The sequence below is a fragment of the Cyrtonyx montezumae genome, unplaced genomic scaffold, assembly GCF_038088225.1.
Source record: "Cyrtonyx montezumae isolate F1298 unplaced genomic scaffold, pur_monq_1.0 scaffold_10, whole genome shotgun sequence".
Classification (NCBI taxonomy): domain Eukaryota; kingdom Metazoa; phylum Chordata; class Aves; order Galliformes; family Odontophoridae; genus Cyrtonyx; species Cyrtonyx montezumae.
In genome coordinates, this window is record NW_027071826.1 from 28,379,258 (window position 1) to 28,400,106 (window position 20,849).

The 20,849-nt window shown below is 33.3% G+C and overlaps 1 protein-coding gene across 1 annotated transcript in view; it reads right to left on the reverse strand.

Annotated features, from left to right (window-relative positions):
• Positions 1–20,849, reverse strand: part of FMN1 (formin 1) — a 115,482-nt gene that overhangs the window by 13,486 nt on the left and 81,147 nt on the right. The window contains exon 14 of the mRNA XM_065754009.1: positions 1,088–1,139. Within this exon, the coding sequence (XP_065610081.1) occupies positions 1,088–1,139 (52 nt within the window). The remainder of the gene's footprint in view (positions 1–1,087; positions 1,140–20,849) is intronic.

Consider the following 20,849-nt stretch of genomic DNA (forward strand, 5'->3'; position numbering starts at 1 on the left):
AAAGGGGCAAAGCACTATGAGTCAGGATGAAGGCAGAGGAGGAGGGAGGGGGGCAGCAGAGGAATTCAAAATTCAGGACGGCTCTATCTGCTGCAGTTGGAATGGAAGATTCAACTAGGAAGAAGTGAGCATGATGTTAGCAGGGCTGCTGTTACATGAAGCAGAGCTGCAAAGAGAGCTTCTAGTCCTCTTGCTCCTCACTCAGCTACCCTAGTACAGCTGTATGAACAGCTGGGAAATATTTGGCCAACTGAGCATAATGCAAAGGAACTTAAAAGTCAATATATTGTGTATCTACTGTTCTATATATATTACTCTTTTCATATATGCTCTTCCAGAAATGCATGAAAAGTGATTTGCAAGTTTTTCTTTAAACTGCTTTATAATTTCACATTTTTATGAATAGAGCAAAACAATCTTGAAAATGTATGACGATATAAATGCAACATGAAGAAAGTAGTTTGCTTTTTTTTTTTAATTACTTTTTCTAATTTTTATACAAGAACATGATAACTTTACAACCAATAGTATTAGCAGCTAAAATTACCTTTGCTGATATAGCTAACATAAATAAGGTTAGAAGTAGACACTTCAATCTAACGAAAATATTACCTGTTACACTATATTTATTAGAAATAATAAATTATTAAAAAGTTTATGATCTGTTCATGTATCAACTTATCTTACTTTTTCCTATATGTTGCCTCTTCTGCCTAAGTAAGGTATAGATGTTCAGATCAGAAAGCTGTTTGGATTTCACTGGTTTCTTAGTATATCACATTCAGTAGCTTAGGTGATGAAAAGGTTTCATGACGGTGAAACACATTTCTACTGCATTAAGTAGTTAATCAGTTACTACAATATTCTTTAAAACAATGATTCAACTCAATGTTGACAGTAATTAAAACCCCAAACACAGGAGAGTGGCTAAAAATCTAACTGAACTTTTTCCTGGAAGACTATGTAAGAAATTTTCAGAAAGCATTACTTCTTTGAAGTATAGATGCTTCTTCCTATTTAATTCCTAGATCAATAACATCTTTAACCAAAAGCAAACAGTTAGAAAAAACATGCAAAAAAACCTTACCATTTTTGTGCATTTTCCAAACTGTTCTCTTCTTTTTTATGCTCTTCTTTAGCTGTCAGTGAAAAACATTTCAAACATAAATTACTTCCTTAATGTTTTAGAGATCCTACAGATTTAGCATTCCCTACATTCCAAATTGGATAGGTTGTATGCTAGATATAATAGAAGTGATAAATATTTACTAATTTTCATTTTTTGTTTATTACTTGTATCTAAATCCATCCTCTCAATATAGAAATGAAGTATACTGGATTTGAAAAGTAATTTAAAATCTGATACTCTAATATATAGAAATATATATCAATCAGAATAGAAGGAAATAATTGAACCTGACAATCAGGTTTTAAAAAAGAGAGCATTAAGTTGTGTATATTCCTTTATTGTTGCAGACCAGAACTTACAAATTTAAACCAATTTCTGCAGAGCAAATAATTGGAAGTTGCAGAACAGGTACCAAACAGAGTTAACAGCAACTGTTCCATATAGCTATCACATTTTGTTCAGGAAGCTGGAAAGTGAAAACACATGTACTAAGTTTTAAATGTACAGGATTTTTTGAAAAAGCAGCCAAGAGTTTGAAATATGGTCACCGAATCTGAACCCCTCTGTTACAGAGAGCTCATATAAACTACTTACAGGGATTTGATTTTCAAAGGATGAGCATTCCCTGCTTTTCAATGTTTTCCTCATGCAAAAGCCCTAGTTTTGTTTGAAAAATGCTGATCAATTCTTCATAATTCCATATACAGTATAGCCAACTTAGCTGCAACAGAATACTATGTATGTAAAAAAAAAGTGTTACCGAAGGGGAAGAGTTATTTCTGTTCCACAACAGAATAAATTCTGTAAGTGCAAATGTTAATATAAACAGAATTCAGACACTGTAATGATACAAATATAAGGAACTGCTCTCTTTGTAGGAGCGCACATGTTGATGAAATATAGTTACAGATATACACTTGATTTCAGACAAGGCCATCAAGAAATATATACAGAATGATCTCATTTCATGACTATGGCACTTAAGAGATTTGTATTAAATTAAAATCACCTAAAAACTGCTTTACTTCAGAACGCTGCTGAACATTGACAAAACAAAGCAATTTTTACTCATATGTTGGGCAAATGTGTTGGAGATATTTAGTCAGATTATATCATTACGGCAAAAGCAAAAAACAGCATTTTGTGTCCTGTGCAAAGAAAACAAGGAATTATATATATATATATATATATATTAGATTGGACAAGGGAAAATGGTTTCAAACTAAAAGAAAGGAGATTTAAATTAGATATAATGAAGTTATCACAATGAGAGTGGTGAGTCACTGAAACAGGTTGCCCAGCAAGGTGCTGGAAGTCTTGCCCTTGGAGACATTCAAGGTCAGGCTGGACAGGGCTCTGAGCAATGTGATCTAACTGTAGGTGTCCCTGTTCATTGCAGGGGAGTTGGAGTAGATGACCTTTAAGAGACCCATCCAACTCATATGAATCTATAAATCTATGCCATTAAAATCTCCGCCTCAAATCCTGGTGGTAAGAGAGCTACAACTGAAATAGAACAGTTCTGATTTATTTTGTTTGTTTCAGGCCAAAGCTCATCTAATATTCTTAGTTTGTTATTTCCATGGTTCATATGGTTTTTTGTTTCTTTTTTTAAAGCAGGAATTCTGATAGTTTATAATTATACAGAATTAACTACAAATAGGAAAACCAAAACAGTTACAAGCTAAACTGTGTATAAAATTGAACAGTATATGATAGTATTTATAGTTCAGTGTAAGAACTTACCTACTGGTTTTTAATCTCTTAAGAACATATTAAAGAAAGATGGAGGAAAAAACTTAGTTACAGAAAGCCTGAAAAAAGATGTGACTTCTAGGAAAGAACACACAAAGTTTACATTATTATGACAGTGTGTTTGTCTGTGTACCAATATAAGGGAAAAGGGGAAGCAAGAAAGTATTATGCGTATGACAGTGTTTTCCAACCTTGTCTATGTCTTCTCAGTAACTACTTTTAAATATGTGTTTGAAATAAAGATGTTCAGACTTGTTAAGAAGACAAAAGAACAACTCTTTGTAACAAATTCTAAGTAAACAGCAGTTACAAATACTCCATTATGCATAAGACAAGAAAATAGAGCAATTCTTTAGACTATTCTATGCAATTCTTCAATTATTTTCTACTCAGAATTCTGCTCTTCTTCCCCCCTTCCATAACCTGCAGTGACTGTTATCAACAGCATCAGTGAAGGTTTCCATGAAACTCCGTATTTTCCTCCACAGATCTGCAAATCAAGGTATAAATCCTCAACTTATAAAGTTACTGAGAACTATCAAATTGAATTTCATAAAGAACTTGCTTTTATTTCTCTGACAACAGCAGATTTGTTATTTTGTTAAAGTGGAGCTATGTAGCTCTCATTCTTAGACTATATGCTTGATCTCAAGTTTCTTTAATTTAAGAATATAGCCAAAGCCATATTTGATCTGAAGACTCATCTAGCCTAATTTTTGCCTCTGGCAGACACCGAATCAGGTGCTTGGTTAAGAGTAAGGAAAAGGACAAATATACTCCTTTCCCTGAGTATTCTCTCCCTGAGATTTTTAGGTTCAGAGACAAAAGGATCAAAACAATGCTTGACACTTCAGGTACATGACTTGGAGATGCGCACCTCAGATTCAATCTATCCCAAAGTTTGAATTTCTATTATATACACAGAAAAGCATTATTCACTGCTGTTTCAATCTACAGATACAGTCTTTCTGCACCAAATTAATCTGCAATACAAATGCAGATGTTACACACTACATATACATGGATTAGATAAAAGTCTTTCAAAATGTCTTTGAAGAAGAAGGAGCCGTCTGTCTGACCTCAAAGTCGTTATATTTGAGTACCTTTGAAACTGAAGGGTATTATCAAATGGAATTTTGCTGTCTTGCTACATGTCTAAATGAAGGTTCTTAATATGCTCTTAATCAACATATCTTAATCTATCTTAGTCAATATATCTTCTAATACAGACATGATAGCCAGGGTCAGTGAAGAGCTTCAGTCTTTTCACAAGCAACATTCTGAAAGTAAAACACCTATTGGCAAAATTTGCACTTCTAATCTGCTGTAGATATACATATATATATATATATATTTTGTAATGCAGCTATAGGCTCTGGAGATCAACCATTGGTCATACTCATCCTGCTATCTTCATGCTGAGGATAAAAGAGCAACACTACCTTGAGAAATGACCAGAAAATCTTTCTAACACACCTAATATATGCATAGCAGCTCCCAGCTACAAAAGAACCAAGACCCAAAAGAACAAATGGTAGTCAATATTAGATAGTGTCAAAGACTGAATACTGGAGAAGGCAAATAACTAACAGACAAAAGAAGACACAACTTGCTCTAAGAGTGGAGGACAAAGAAAGAAAAATGGGTGCACAGATATAAGTTACATCTGCCCTGCTAGTCTCTCCACCCTGCATGGAAAAATCTTCTGGATTTATTAAGTATACATATGTCTAAGTAGAATAATTCACCTAAGTCTACTGATCTACTCATGCCCATTACAGCTTTTTTGTTATCTTATTATTTTAGTATCTTATTATTTTCAAAACTGCAAGATCTCATGTATAGCCTTTCATCACTTTTATAAACATTCCAGAGCAGCAAGAAATGCACAGAGAAGTAGCAGTTGGGGTACAGAAATCAGAACTCTCAGATTAATATTTCAGTGCTGAGTTCATGTGGTTCACAAAGTTAATGCTTTGTGGACATTTAGAGACAGGTAATTGTAGATTGTGGGTTTTTTTGTTTTTTTTTTTTTGGAGGAGGGTGGGTGGTATTAGGATGGGGTAGAGGGGAGAACACACTAAAACAAGGCATTTCTTTTTTTTTTTCCTCGAGGAGGAAAGACGTCTTTTCTGACTCATGTATTCCAACCAACTATGGTTACTTTAAGACAGAATTTGTGATAAGACATAGTCACAGAAAAGAAAGAAACCAAAAATCCAAAACTCCAAAAAAAAAGATAAAACAACCCCAAACATGCAAGACCAAACCAAACCCCTAGTGATATACCTCTTTGAACTTATAAAGCCTGGACAGAATCTGTTAAGACAGTAAAAAAGGACAGGCCATTTTCCAGGTGGCAAGCACTCTCCTTTATCATTAGTCAAGATTAAAATCTCTTAAGTATATATATCATAAGAGGGTCAAATGAACTCTGATTTGTGAAGATGGAAACATGCTACCTCTTTAAACAAGACTAAAGAAAGGGTTGAGGTGTATCCGTAGAAAGGTTCAGATAGGTTATCTTTTCCTGAAATATCAAATATCACATACTATGGCATTACTGAGGTAAGGAGAACAAGCATTATTTTCTTGTCCTTTTTAAAGTATGAAGACAAAACCATTTGCAATAGAAGACATACAACCTTGCAATAGAACAAAATCTCTTGGAAATTATGCACTGCAGCTATACCTGGATATCAGAATCACAGAATCACTAAGGTTGGAATAAATCTCCAAGATCATCTAGCCCAACCATCCACCTATCATCAATATTTCCTCACTAAACCATGTCCCTTACTATAACAGCTAAAGCCGAATTCAGAAGGCCCTATAGTTAAAATTACACTATCTATCACCATATACAAGTACAACCAAAATAAAAATAAACTTATCAACTTTATTTAATCAGGCATTGTGCAGGGTGGGAAAAAAATGGTCAAGGAAGGCCTTGGAGATGGGTAAACACACTAGAGTGGATCATTATAAACAATATAGATGTTTTGCCTTTATACAAAATTCTGGACATGCTTAAAATCCTAGTCACTATAGTAATACAAAGAACAGGAGGATCAACAGCAGAGTGAATTTAGCCTCCCTTGGTTTTCCTTTCAGTAGAACTATTACCAGTGAAAACTTCCAAATAGACTTCATTTTTAAGAAATCCTTTACTCAGGACATCCACTTTGTGTAAACTGTAGGGAAAAGGAGACCTTTTAAAAAACATTCTTTTATCCAGCTATTCAGTATTCACAGGAGGGATTCAAGTAAAGACATTTTCCATGTTTATTCCTTGTTCATAGGAATATGAAAACAATGACTGGACTACAAGCAGAAAGAAAACTTCACAGGGGGTGCCCTTGCTGGTATATGACAGTTCTGTGAGCTTAAGAACAATCTAATGAAGGACTCCCATAAGGACTGTTATTTTAGAGTTGGGGTGGGTTGACCTTGGCCAGCAGCTAAGCACCACACAGTCACTCACTCGCTATTCTTCAACAGTGGCATGAGAAAGCCAATAGGAATGAGTAAGAGCAAGGAAAAGAAAACCACAAGCAATGAAAAAGCAAGCAATAAAAACTTCCTACAGGCAGACTGATGCCCACCCAGTTTTGATGCAGTGACTACCTATTACACATTCCCTTCACTTCCATTTTGAGTGCTAAGCATGACATGTGCATGGAATATCTTGGTAAGTTTAAGTCAGCAGTCCAAATTCTGTCCACATCTAACTTCCAGCCCACTCCCGGCCTAGTTGCTAGGGGCAGCAGAGTGGGAAAAAAATCTGAAGCCTTGATACTGTGCAAGTACTGCACAGCAGTAGCCAAGCACTAGTCTGTTATCAACACTGTTTTAACCACAAATCCTAAACACAGCAACATATGGGTATCTATGAAGAACATTAACTCCATCCCAGCCAGATCAAGTAAAAGAGCACATGACAATATGAATAAACACTACAGATGAATCCTAAAATTCATCTGAATTTATTATTTTTGTGCATAAAAATCAGATTTATAATTTTTCTTTCAATATAGTTTTGGTGTCCAGTCACTAGATTAATCATGTTGTATAACTCTAATTTTCAATACAGTTCAAGATTTTATTGATTGAATGATGGTAGCAGAACCGCACACATGAGGGTAGCAACTCATGCAAGCTGTTGATAAATATGATTAGCATTCATATATATTTTTTAAATTATTAATGTTATTTTATTGGCAAGAGAAAGAAAGGTCCCTGCATAAAAATGCAATAACTGCAGTTAATTGCAAAGGAATTATAAGGAACAATTTGCACGTTGTACATAACATGTGAAAATACTTTTCATTACATAACACTGCCGGTATCTGGTTTCTTGAAATGTAAATTTTAAATGAATGCAAATCAAATTAATAGAATTTTTAAAACAACAGATGTCAAGTGCAAATAAAAAAGTTTTCATGAAAATATACATACATGCAAGAGAATTTAAATCAGAAAATTGAGAAAAAGCCATAATAGCTACTGCATTTTGAAAGTGTGCCTAGACTGATATGAGTAAATATGGTATGGAGTATAAAACTGGATTTTTGGAATTGTTAAAGACATGGAAATTTCTAATTTAGTACCACATGCTATTGGTTTTACATTTCAGAAAAACTGAATCCAGCTGTAGAACTTTATATCATTAATTAAGATAGCAACGGAGGATATAAAAGTTCTTAAAAATGAGGTTCTCAGAAAAAAATGGATTTTGTACTTTCAGGCACGTATACTTTTCATTCTAATGATTGAAAGTCTCTCCCAAAAACCTTTAAGGATTTTAGTAAACTATGCAATGTCAGAAATCCTAGAGCAACACTTGTCCTGTACTGGGAAAAGACATACTTATGAAAAAACTGTATGTCTAGAGCTATACATAAAGACCAAAATTTCTGTTTCTACACTATTTTATTGGGAAACTTTCAAGTTATTTCCATAAAGAAATAATAACTTTACGTAAGCATTCCCTTCATATTAAGCATAGCATATAGGAGTGAACATATTTCCCACTTTATTTCAAATTTGAAAAATTCATAGTTAATGTAATAAAAATTATTCCCTTACAGTCCACCATTCTCATGCAGGTGCTTTTTTGGTTTATAACAATAGAAAACTTGAGTGTTCTATGCACAGATTCCTAGCAGGTATTTTTTTTTAGTATGTATGATCAGACTGGTATTCTTTAGGCAGTCTTTAACTTCTAATTTGCTGGCTTTTTGAACTCATGGAATTCAGCCTGAAAATACATGTAAATATTCCATCATATGTCTAATAGTTTTTCATTCCAGTAAATTAGAATGCAAAAAATTCCCCAAAAAACCCCCAAAAGTCTCACCCCTCATCTATCCCCAACAACAGTCCTTTCTTCTAAAGTATCAGTTAAGCAAGGAGGTCTGTGAGCAATGTAACCAAAAAAGCCTGAAGTATTATAAATCTGTATTTCAGAGATAGTTCCAAAATCAGTTCATTAATGTTTAACCAAGGGTTGAGTTCATGATACAGCCTCTCTCCCTGGAAGACTAACAGGGTCACTCTTCTCTATTTATCCACATATTTTTATTGAGATTTTAGACATTTAATATCTGTCACATTGGGACAAAATAGGTGAGACCATTAAAAATTATTGGCAGGGGAACAAACAACAGGCAGTGTAATCACATATACCTTGTTTCCCTTACCTCTTCTCTAAATTAGAAAATGTCGATTTTTTAGCATAAGATTTGGCTTTGCGATTTTTTTTGGACAGTTTAAATACTGGTATAGACATCTTAAATCCTTTCAAAACAATCTTCAGAACACTTGCTGCCATGAGGTCTTAATCATGCTCCCCTGAACCAGTCCTTACAAGTTTATTTTCCTTTGCAGTGGTACAAAAATTGTTTTTAGCTAAGAAACCCACATCCAACGAGGAAAATGTACAACTGTTTCTACCATACAAAGAGTCTCTGTGCAGCCTTGGAAAGCTGCTTAACAAACAAGGTTCCATATAAGCAATCAGAAATATTACTTACCAGCCTGTACCTTGAGTACTGGGCAAGGACTAATTAACAGAGTACACAGAAATTGTTAAACATTATAAAATATTGAGTCAGTATTTTTAATGTTACCAAAGCATAACAAATTGTAGACATCTGTGCACACACTGAGGCAAACAACCAGCAGAACACACTCATGCAACACATTCAAGTAAGTGTTTATTATCATAGGTAATAAAAAACCTAGGAAATTATGTTTTCTTTTAAAAGTGATAATGCTGTCTATAAATTCGCCAGAAATAGTGTTGAAGGTCTTTTTACCAGAACTTTATAACTAACTATGCAGAAAAAACATTTTATGTGTATTTTCTTAAACTCCTATATTTCTTAAAATATATTTTTCTTACCCCGATGCTTTTACTGTACTCTGTGAGAGTTAGAGCTTTTTTTCAAATAAAGATATTTCTTTTTTTAGTTAGGTTGCACAGAAGAAGGTCATCGTTTCATTGAAATTAGGACTAATATTAGGCTTACTTTCATGTATTCTGCAGTTATTAGTTATAAAGAAAGAATTAACATTACATTTTTCAGTTTATTCCAATTAAATTATTTGAAACTGCACTCTGTTAAGAGTGAAGAACAGTTTTTAAAGTTAATTAAATTAAACACTATAGAAATGCAATCTAATTCTAACTTCTATTTTAATAATTTCTTATAGTTTTGTATATTGTTTTATATATATATATATGTATATAGTATGTATTATGTATATAGTTTTGTATATATGTTTTATAGCTCAATTTCGAATGTGATTATGCAGGATAACCTTTGAGATGACGAAAGGTATCTAAACAGTTTGCAGACTGGATAATTAGTTCTAATCCTTTCAGAGAATCTGTTATGTTCCGGAAAACAATTCAGATTTTCTATAGCTACAATCTTCTGTTGTAGCAGAAGTGAAATATTTCAGGATCAGCACATTTTTATACCAAGGACAACACTTTTAAATACATGTAAAATAACTGTTTAAGCTAATACCAAGCAGGTCTTCTCAAAAACATGAGAGATAAAAATATATGTTAACTGGGTGGTGAACCAATGGATAATCTGTTAGGTAAACAATGACTAACTATAAGAAGAGAATTAAATTAATTTCAGAGAAACTTAGGAAACTTGTGCCTGAAATCTTTTAGAAGAGAAAAGCCACAGCATTGCCTCCTCCTGTGGAATGGTAACAGTGATTTATGAGGCTAAATCATTTCTGCTGATTAAGCTCACTAAAGATTGGTTTCACATGATCAGCTAAAGTACAGCAGTGTGTGATGTGTAATGGCCCCACACGTTTGAACACACTAGGACAGGCTCTTCTAGGTGATCCAAAGGATGGGGGCAGGGGGCTAAAGGCTGCTGCTTTGTTTTCCATACGTTTTCGCCTCATTAGGACACACTCCTTCTGCAAAGTAAGCCACTTCTGGTGGTCGGGAGCAAAATCTCATTGTAAATGCACAGCAGGATAGTGGCAAAGCTGAGATTAATTCTCCATAGATTTATATAGACCTTTCTCACTGTTGATTGCTTGTACTGTTTCAAAGGTGCGTATGTTGCCTTTTTTTATTGCTGGTTACCGACTTTATTCCAGCATATGGTGGTTGGCGCCATGACACAAAGTGAACATTTTATACTTGAATTAAAGTGGATATTTGACAGTTTCTGTCAGAAAGTTCAGAGAAAAGAATTTGTGAGACAAGATTTATGGCATATTTTATATGGGACACATCTGTTTCTTTGCTACGTTTTTGTTTAAATAAAAAAGCAATGAAGGCTCTTTAAGAAACAAAGACTGTCAATAAAAAAGTATGAACAGAAAAAAACTACATTATTGAGAATGAATTTAATCATTCTGACCTTCTAAAAATGTACTGCTTAGAAGTATGACAGTCACCTTCTCCTTTTTATTCAGCTACAAAGACAGGATGCAGGGGAGGGGGAAATTTCAGACCTAAATTGATTACTGACTGCAGGGCTACCTATATTTGGGGATAAATCAAATAGAAATGAAAATCAAAGAAATTTGCAGTATGGACATATTCATACTGAAAAACAAGTCAAATATTAAGGCAGATTTTGCCTGTATATATATATATATATTTTTTTTTTTTTTTTTTTTTTTGCACACCTATATCTGCATTTTAGTGAAGTGGAATGTGCCAAATGAACACTCCTTATTTTGAAAATTTCTATACAAAAATATAAATTAGCTATACTGAGCAGATTGCAAACTTCATTACACTGATTAAGATCAAAGATCACTAAAACAGATATAATTTGGCGTCTGAAGTTCAGTATTTTAGTGCATCGTATCTGAATCAAAACTGAATTTGGAGAACATCTAACAGGATCCAGTTAAAGAAAAAAATAGAAAATTGTATTTGTTACACAATAAATTATTTCAATAAAACTTAGAATTTTTAACTAACAACTTCCCTGTTTATAAAGATTTGTATTTAGTATGAAATCTTAAGCTATGCTGTGGGAAATATGAAATCAGTACTACTTAATCAAACATCATAAGCACAAAATAAATTCTGTTTAGATCACCTATGTTTTTGAGCAGAAGGACCTGTATCTTATTTCATTTCTACTTAAAGAATACAACCATAGGAAAAGTAACTCAGTTGGGCTACTTACATACTACAGAAATACATTCACCAGCACACAAACAGAAGGTTAAAAATATCAAAATCACAATATAGGTTCAAAAATTTCCAATTAAAAAGGGAAAAATTAGCTAGCTATTAGTTTGAAAAGCCTACAATTTGAAACAAAATGTAAAGAAGAGGCAAATTTGGACCTCTAATATTTCTACTCTTTGCCTCAAATGAAATACAGTAGCAAATAGTATTAAAAAACATTAATTTTAAAAAGTCTTCTGTCAGATTCTTTTAATTGATGTTTTTACAAGAAACAGCAAACTGCTTCCAAGTACAAGGCAGACACTTTACTGAGCATGTCTTCTTTATGCTAAACACATAGAATATATATTAAAAAAGAATTGTTAGATTTCAAAGTAAAATACTACTATTACAGAAAAGGACGTGGAAAAAAAAAAAGGGAAAATTAAAGCACAGCCAATACGAACTAGCAAACTAGTTGGGCCATTTTATTTATACCTAGAAAGCACTCAGATACTTATCTGATGAAATGAGAACAGCAGGCAAGTGACAAATTCCTGTCACAGCTTAATTTAAGACTAGGACATAACAATAATTTTTTAATCTACCTTGTCTATTTTGTTTCTTATTTTCTGTTGACCACAATAATGGCAATATAATTTTTCTTTTCTTTTACAGTGTCTGTAAACATTTCTACATTCTTCATTTTTATTCTCATGGTAAAGCACAGAGAACATGAGTATTATATAAGAGGGAACGGAAGGGCAACAGCTCAGCCCATGACTGCAGACTTTCTTTTAGATCTACCACTTTACTATTGTTTATGAGGAACCTTCTATCTCTTGTAAATTGCTTTTACACAGTGATAATAGTGGGTCAATGTAAAAGGCAGATAGAAGAATAGAAATATCTGACAACAATCATTTAAACTGAAATGCTAAAAAATGGAGACAATTCCAACTTTCTACAAGTAGAAGAATTGAACAGGCAATAGTTGCAGCTGAAGTCTTATTTGACTACTATTTTGATTCAATCATAACTAGTACTAAACTGAATAGCTATTTCTGAAAATGCTAATTGACACAATCCATACCAATATCATTTGTAGCTAAATTCATTCTGATTTTACAATCCAGTCATGAATTGAATTTTGCTTATCTCTTTCTCCCTTAGGACAAGAAAGTCTTGAAAAGACTTACAAAGTCATGCACAGAATAAAAGTAATCACATAACTTGGGATTTGATATATCTGTATCATTCATAATGACAGAATTTTATTTACATCAAATATTTAATGGGACAACCTATTTAACAACATTTTTAGAAACATTATGAAATGTTTGGAATTCTTTTTTTAAATCTATTTTTTTTTTAACCTTCAGGCATTTTACTTTATTCAAATCAAAACCAAAGTGATATCAAATTACATCAGAATCAAAAATATCTGTCATTTGAAATGTAGGAATGTCAAAGTACCCTTACCATGATTTCAAAAAGAAATGTAGAGTCAGCTCTCCTAATTAAGGTTGGGGATTCTCTGTCTTAGGAACTGCCCAATTAGACATAAAGAAAAAATCCCTGGTGTAAAAAGTCTATGTAATTCTTATGCATACATATACCATATCTAATTCCCATTCAGCTCAAAAGTCAATGCTGTGTTAAGCCCTTAGTTCAAAACCCTAGGTAAGAAAACATTATAGACAAATACTGATTAACTGTACTGACAAAACTACAAATATCAAAAACAAATACCTATGCTAGAACAGATTTTCCTTTTGGTCTAATATTCTTTAACCCTCTCAGTTTTTAGTATGGCCACAGACACTGCCATGTTGTTTTAAGTCAGCTCTCTGCACCTGTCCCAAGATACACACTGATACCACATTTTGTTCCAAGGATGGAAACGCTTTTATGGAGGAAGTTTTCAGACAGTGAGGCACTCTCTGAAGAATGGATATGTAGATGTGCTTTGTGCAAATAGTTATATCTCAAAATACTTAGTGCAGTAGCTGTGAAGTCCTTTAACATATTTTCAGGCATTTTACGTCTGTCTTGGACATAACAAGGATTAGATTGCTGAAAAATCCCAATGCTAAAAAAGGTTTGGATTGATTTATGTGCCATAACAACAGTACTGTTTCAATAAGTTCATCTTTTAAAAGTAAAAAACTTTACTTATCTCTCCACTGGTGCTCACTAAGCAATCCTATGAGTGCTCTTCTCTTTACAAAGCCAGTGAAATTGTAATAGTTCTTTTCTAAGTATCTTGCCATAGCATCCAGCATCTATGCACAAAGAGATCATAGTAGAAGTTGCAGAAGAGGCTGAAGTGACCTTCTTAAATAAGACTTTTCTAGCAGTTGTCCTCTACAGCAGTTGTAATCTTGAAGCAATGCAGCATTCATATCACCCACACGTTTTTCTCCATCATTCTTGAATTTTGAGAGTTTAGTAGCAAAATTGTGCTTTGTCCTTTAACTAGCTTCAGATTCCTGAGAATTGCCCCTCGAATACTGAGACTGTTAATTTTGTTCTCAAAACAAATGGTCCTGCTAAAACATGCTCATTAAGTTTGTGTGTCAAATAAATTTGTCTTTTTGACCTAGAAAGAAGCCATGTTATGACAGTTATTTCATGTCGGGCCTACAGATTTTGCCTGTTGTTATTGCTTAAAAAAGAAAAACACAGTTTCCCACCATAACACATTTTAACCCAGAGAGCTGCAAGTTCCTGATAGAACTTTTAGCAACTAGTATTTGTATCAATTATGCAAAAGTAGGATATTTGTACGTTTGCAAAGGCATGAAAAATGATGTAAAGAAATAATCAACATACTAGAACTATAAAGGGTTCATGAAAAGTTCTACATAAATACATATCAGATTAGGCATTATTATTATTTATGATTATTATCATAATCAATTTGTATTATGGTAGCAGCAAAGGGTATTTCCAAGCTTAATCCAAAGAGTATAGTGTGAAATTACAGAGGATACAGAGCAAAAATAGACTGAGACTGACCACTATGATGGTAGGTAATAATGTGTTTTGACAGTAAACTCTTGGGTTTTCCTTAGTTAAGTAAAAGCATTAATTTCTTCTGTCCTGTCCTTTCAATTTCTTGACTCTGCTTTTCTCCCTATGTAACTTTTTCTATCTATGAGCAAGCTGTTTACATAGGATACATAAGTTAAAATAATTAATACACACCTGTATTTCTCACCAATAAATACTTTCATAGGGATTTAAATTTTATCAGTTCATTGACTTTCAATACCAGCACAAATAGGAACAGAAAATAACGGTTTTGATGAAAACTTAAAATGTTAGATTCCAGAGAAGCTGATAGTGATTAAAGGTATCAGTAATCTAGATTCACGTTTTAGAGCAAGTATTTGCATCACAGTTTTTGGTATTAGATGAAGGGTATTAATACTACCATTCATTATGCCATACAATTGTGATTAATAAGAAATCCCCCTTTATGCTGAAATGCCTAATCACTGTGGCAGCCACAATGATTCACTGCAACAAAGCCAATCAAACTGAAAAGAAATCTGGAAGGAACCATTTTCTCTAAGAGATTCTTTCCTTGTCTTCTAGGAGAGGATGACATCACACTTCTAATTATAAGCAATTCTAAATTACATTACACAGTTCAATGTAGTTTAGCTCCCAAATTTTATAGTAAGTCATGATTGTAGAGGAAATGATTATAGCGATCTATGTGTAATTGTCACAAAAATACTCAACTGAAAGTTTCCTGAGAAATCATATTTTTAATTAACATCAATTTTCTGGACTTTAATGATGGTAATTCTTTTAGTAATATAGGAGGAATCATTCATTTCAGAGTAAAATCTTCTTTGAATCAGGCTCACTGTCAATATTGCATTCTTTAGAGGCATATGGATGCAATCACATTCTAGGACACCTTATTTGGTATCTTATGGACTAAGGCTATTGTCCAACTCTAAAATCTCAGAGAAGCACAGCAATAAGGATCTGTGCTTTGCAGACTCATGCCAATTTATGTAAATCACTCTTTCATGTATTTAAATACAATGTTTGAGTGATGAAAACAGTTATGACTGTCACAAACAGTTTGAAAGATTAAAGTAATTCTGCTGCTGGCATATAAAACAACGTTCCACATCTTAACACAAACTTTGCATGGTCTGTAATGTCATTGCTGGGAAGGATAAAAAGTTATAAGCAAACATTATCACTGCAAGGAAGTATGACATATTTTTCATGTTTGACACTGGACATAAATATCCTCCCACACTGTTTAATGTGAGAACTGCATATGTGTGGCAGAGATAATAAAACATCTCAGTGAAAACAAATGAAGGGGAAAAAAGGGCTATGATGAGTTGAATAGAAAATACAGCTTTGAAGTTAAAAGACTTTGTATTCATATAGTTTGTTCACAGAAGGAAGACCCCATATTTGATATGCAGACTGAGCAGTCACAGATTCTGCAAGACAGCCTGATGCCTTGTAGAACGGGTCATTTTTACAAAGATATACTTTTTAGTTGGGAAATGCAGCTTCATAAGTGCGTGTAACAGAAAAAAAGGGTAACAGTAAGATGCTTGTAAGTGCTGTTGCTCTTCTGCTGTTGTTTACACACCATATGTTAAAAGGCAATTGTTACTGAAATCTAACGCTCCTTAAAATGATTCTTGATGTTCTTGCTTGACTTAGTACTAAAAAGTTCAAGAGCCTTACATAGAAAATGGAAAGCAATTGCCATAACACTGTGATTAGATTAAGTAAATTTAGGTACAAAAATATAACAGTGCAAAACAAGTATGTGATAGTTTCATTACCTGTTTTAGAATACTTTGTTCCTAAGACTTCAAAATAACGTTGCAGTAGATATACTTCTTGAGGGGAAAGGTTATACTTTTGTTCCAGAGAAGCAACAATTTAAAATATACTTTCAGAGGATTCTGATATTTTGGGAAGTCATTACAGGAAAGCTTTAGTAAACTTTATAAACTTATAAGGGTATGTCCTACTAACGGCAAGTGAGAAATAGTACAGTTTTCACAATTCATGACATTTCCTGATTAGGATGTCTTGGAGTATTTTTGACTTCTCATTCACTGCTGTAATAATTCAGCATCCTACTACATACACAGCTTTGATTGAAAAGCTGTTTTGAGTGGAAACCCTTTTTCTTTTTTTTCTTTAATAGAAGAAATTACCCTATCAGCTTCTTACAACTCAGGGACTTTAAACTAAAAAAAAGTAAGGATGCCTGGGTTGATATAATGGATGCTGATAGATAAAGAAAATAAATTACTGTATATGGAAATATATATAGGACCTGAATCCCATTTAAGAAAATGTTATTAAATCCTGGAAGTAATCACAAGAAACTGACAGCCAGCTGAAATGCTTTACAGGATTAGAGTTAAAGAAAAGGCATGGAGCAACTTCCTTTCTGAATACTATTATGAAATGATACATCAAGTATTCTGAAGAAGCAGATTAAAATATAAAATGGAATGAAAATAAATGTAAACTGATAATGAGTAAAATGATAATGAAATTATTTGAATGGGGATATTAAGTATGAAGAAGAATAAAGGAAATCTTCCTGGAAACTACCTTAGAATCTAAAATCTAAACGTTTAGGCTTTTAGTGATTTGGCCAAAAGAAGTTAAATATACTTTGAGAAGGTCTAGCTTAGAATTCTATGATCTAAAGACCAGTGATTTCAAACATTCAGTATTTCACCTTCTTACAAATGAGTAAGAAAATATAGAATCACAACAAGCATCTGCTATTTAAATTTAATTAGAAGAACCTATGTTTCTGGAAATAAAGTTATGAAGGTAGAACTGACATGAAAGCTTGGAGATACCAGAAAGGAAGGAACAATTCTTTATATAGTTGCAGTGACCTAGATCAAACAATTTACATGAAAATGCTTCAGATATCTGAAAAGGTCAGGAGGTATCTGTCTGCTTGCTTAGACAGCTTGGCCTCTTACAGATTCAGATAAGTGTCCCTATTTATCTTTACTATTCTCATGTCAGAGAAATCAAGGAGTTCCGATCAGAGCTTCTGGCCAGTACGCTTGGATAATTTTTTTCATGACATTTCTTAATTTCTCAGTTATACTCCCAAAAGAATAATACAAAACAGAGAGCAGTTAACATACAAATGAAATGGGTTAGCCTTAAAAGAATTTATTTATTTTCTTTCCCACTGGACTACGTCGGCAAACCTCTATGGTGCATTCAAACAGGCAAATGAACAGATGCGGATGAAAGCTCCTCTAGAAGTACATTAAAAAGCACAACAGTTTGGAAGCATGCCCAGGTAGCTACTGCAGCCTGGCTAAAATAAAGAAATCACTTAGCATTAAAAATCAGATTTATTGATATTTTCCACGTGCTTGCTAACCTTGTCTGAAAAAATTGTAATACCTCCTGACAGAAAAGTACACTGATTCACTTGGTTTGTGACTCTATTTTTCTATTGTGCAGGGCCATGACTGAGCAGCAATTGTCTCTTGTATAGTGTAAGATAAATAGTAATCGTAGCAAAGCAACAACTTAACCAATGTTGTTAATCTAAATGCAAGGCTAGAATTCCATATGCAGGATAATTCCTTCCACTATGGGGAGAATCTACTGTACTTGACAAATCCCCTTCTCTTCATCGTTACCTTGGGTACTTCAATGTATCATGTGGCTTTCCCAAATAGCATTCCTTCCCACTATTAATGATTTTCAAAGACTGTTCTGTTCTGACATCAGATTACTTGTTTCCCAGACTTTGTTGTAAACGGAATGAATTCCTTTAATAGCACAGTTTCCAGCAGCATGATGCTTTATTCTTGGAGAAATGAAAGGAGACAGATATGAACTTCCTAGACTAACTGCTACAAAGCCTAAAGACTTTTTGATTCACATGTTCCAGTATTCGAGGGAGGAAATACAGCACAGATTAGAGTTTTTACATACTTTTTAGGCTGGAACCAATGAAGGGGAATTTGGGACCAGATTTTGCAAGATCCTGGATGAACGTGAGTTACAAATTTCCATATTTACACCAATGAACAAATAATATGAGAAAGTCAAAGGGGGAAGTGAAAAATAAATGTTATTAGGGCTAGTTGACTACTCTTGTATGCCATCTACTTTCTGCTTCATACTATACTAAAGACAGAAAGGGAATAAAAAGTGTCATGAAAAACTGACAACAATGGCTGATGGCCAGCACCCTTTCTAGCAAGCTTTGTAGCTGCAATAACCAAACTTCCTTAATTTTCTCATTTTCAAAACAGTATTTTGCACCATTCTCAAATACATTCAATGATTCTGATGTTTTCTATTGATATTTGATAACTCAAATAAGCGTTTTTTTCCCTAAGCAATCCTGAGCAATAGTTTCATAAATTAATGAGTATTCCAAACCAACTACAAATGCCATGATTTCAAAGACATTTTTGCAAATCATGCAAAATATGACAAATGTATTTCAGAAAACAGCATGCAGCAACTTTACTGGAAATACAGTATGCGTACAGTCACAGTAATTCTTATGTCTGTGTATTAAGGTAAAACTAATCTTATTTTTCTATCATATTAATGATTATTTTTGTTTTCAGAATAATCTACGTCCTTTTAAAAAACATGAGTGTATCAAATGCAGCTACTGAAGAATTAACACAGTTTACACATTATATCTTTCACGTAGGAATCACATAAAACTTGACAAAGATTATCTTTCACTACAAAAAAGAACAAGAACCATTATTTTACACTCTGCATACCAGGAAAGTGAGGCTATCTGAAAAAGAGATTAACCAACTCTTCTAGCATAACATGTCAAGCAGCTAAGCTGGGAATAGAACCTAAAGGTTCTGGCACCTAATTCTTTGCTGAAGGCACTAAACTATGTTAAATTCAGTTATACAAATAGCACTGACATCAGCAGAAGTACAGTTTATCCCCTTTTGCATTTTAGAATGTCAGTCTCCATAACACTGCACGCTTTTTATTACAACACAGCAAGTATTAAATATAATTGGTAATAATTGTAATTAGGAAATATAAACAGATCTGTTGAAGCAAATCAATCTTTCTTCTTTCTTTCTTTCTTTTTTTTTTCCTCTACAGTACTTCCCATTTAGCATTGAGAAGAAATGATGGGAAATCAGGATTTTAGAAAAAAAAAAAAAAAAAGTATATATGAGTTCCAGCCCTATTTCCAAGCCAGAAGTTTCTGAGCTTTGAATACTTGCTGTGCTCTGGCAGGATGATAACAATATTTTTTCATACATTTGCTTAAATCACCCACAACTCTTTTTTTAAACAAACAAAACTGAAAGCAGATGCTTAACGGATGCTTGGTATTATCAGCTAACTCCTAATTTTAGAGAAGCATTTGAGTTTCCAGACGCCTATCTGAACTGAACCACTGAACTTCTTGAAATTTGTCCAACACCTATTCTAATATTATAAATCAAGATCGTTGTCACATCTCTTCAGCACACAATTTTATAGGATTTCCCATCTAATGCCATACAAATAACCACTCACCCATTGTAAAGATTCAAATCAAAGAGATAAGTAACTGATGGAGGTAAAATGTGAATAACTACAAGGTCTGCAGCTCTCAGGACTTTGTAGTTAAATACTCTAAAGAAAATGAATACAGAATAGGACAAGTGTAACAATATGAAAAGAAAACATGAGAAGACAACACAACGTGTTCCCCCTGCTTATGGCTGGGCTCTTGAAACTTCTGAGATTTTTTTTTTTCATTTTGTTGATATTTGTCTATTTTCATTAATGGCTGGGATGAAGTTAATTATCTTCATAGCAGCTTGTATGGTGTTGTATTTTGGATTTGTAACACAAATAGTGTTGGCAGCACACCAGTTTTAGCTACAATGCTGTGACAAGCAAGCAAACTAAAGAAGTATACGGGAGATTATAAAGGTACTCAAGATATATCTTGAATATTATCTCATTATTGATATTATTGGTAAACTTTATGTAAAAATTTCCAGCTAAGTGGCAAAGATAACTGTCCTGCTTTGACACAAGATTTTCACCATATTTTTTTTGTTTTACAAGTTGTGTGGCAAGAAATGTACATCTTTGCACTGTCCAATAAACTTAAAAATAAAATAATATATACATAAAATAAACATATCCAAACAACAACAGGACAATTTAACAAAGGTTGTTACTCTTAAAGGATCCTTTTTTCACTTAGCAAATAATATAAGACAAGCTCATAATGACATTATTAAAAAGGCA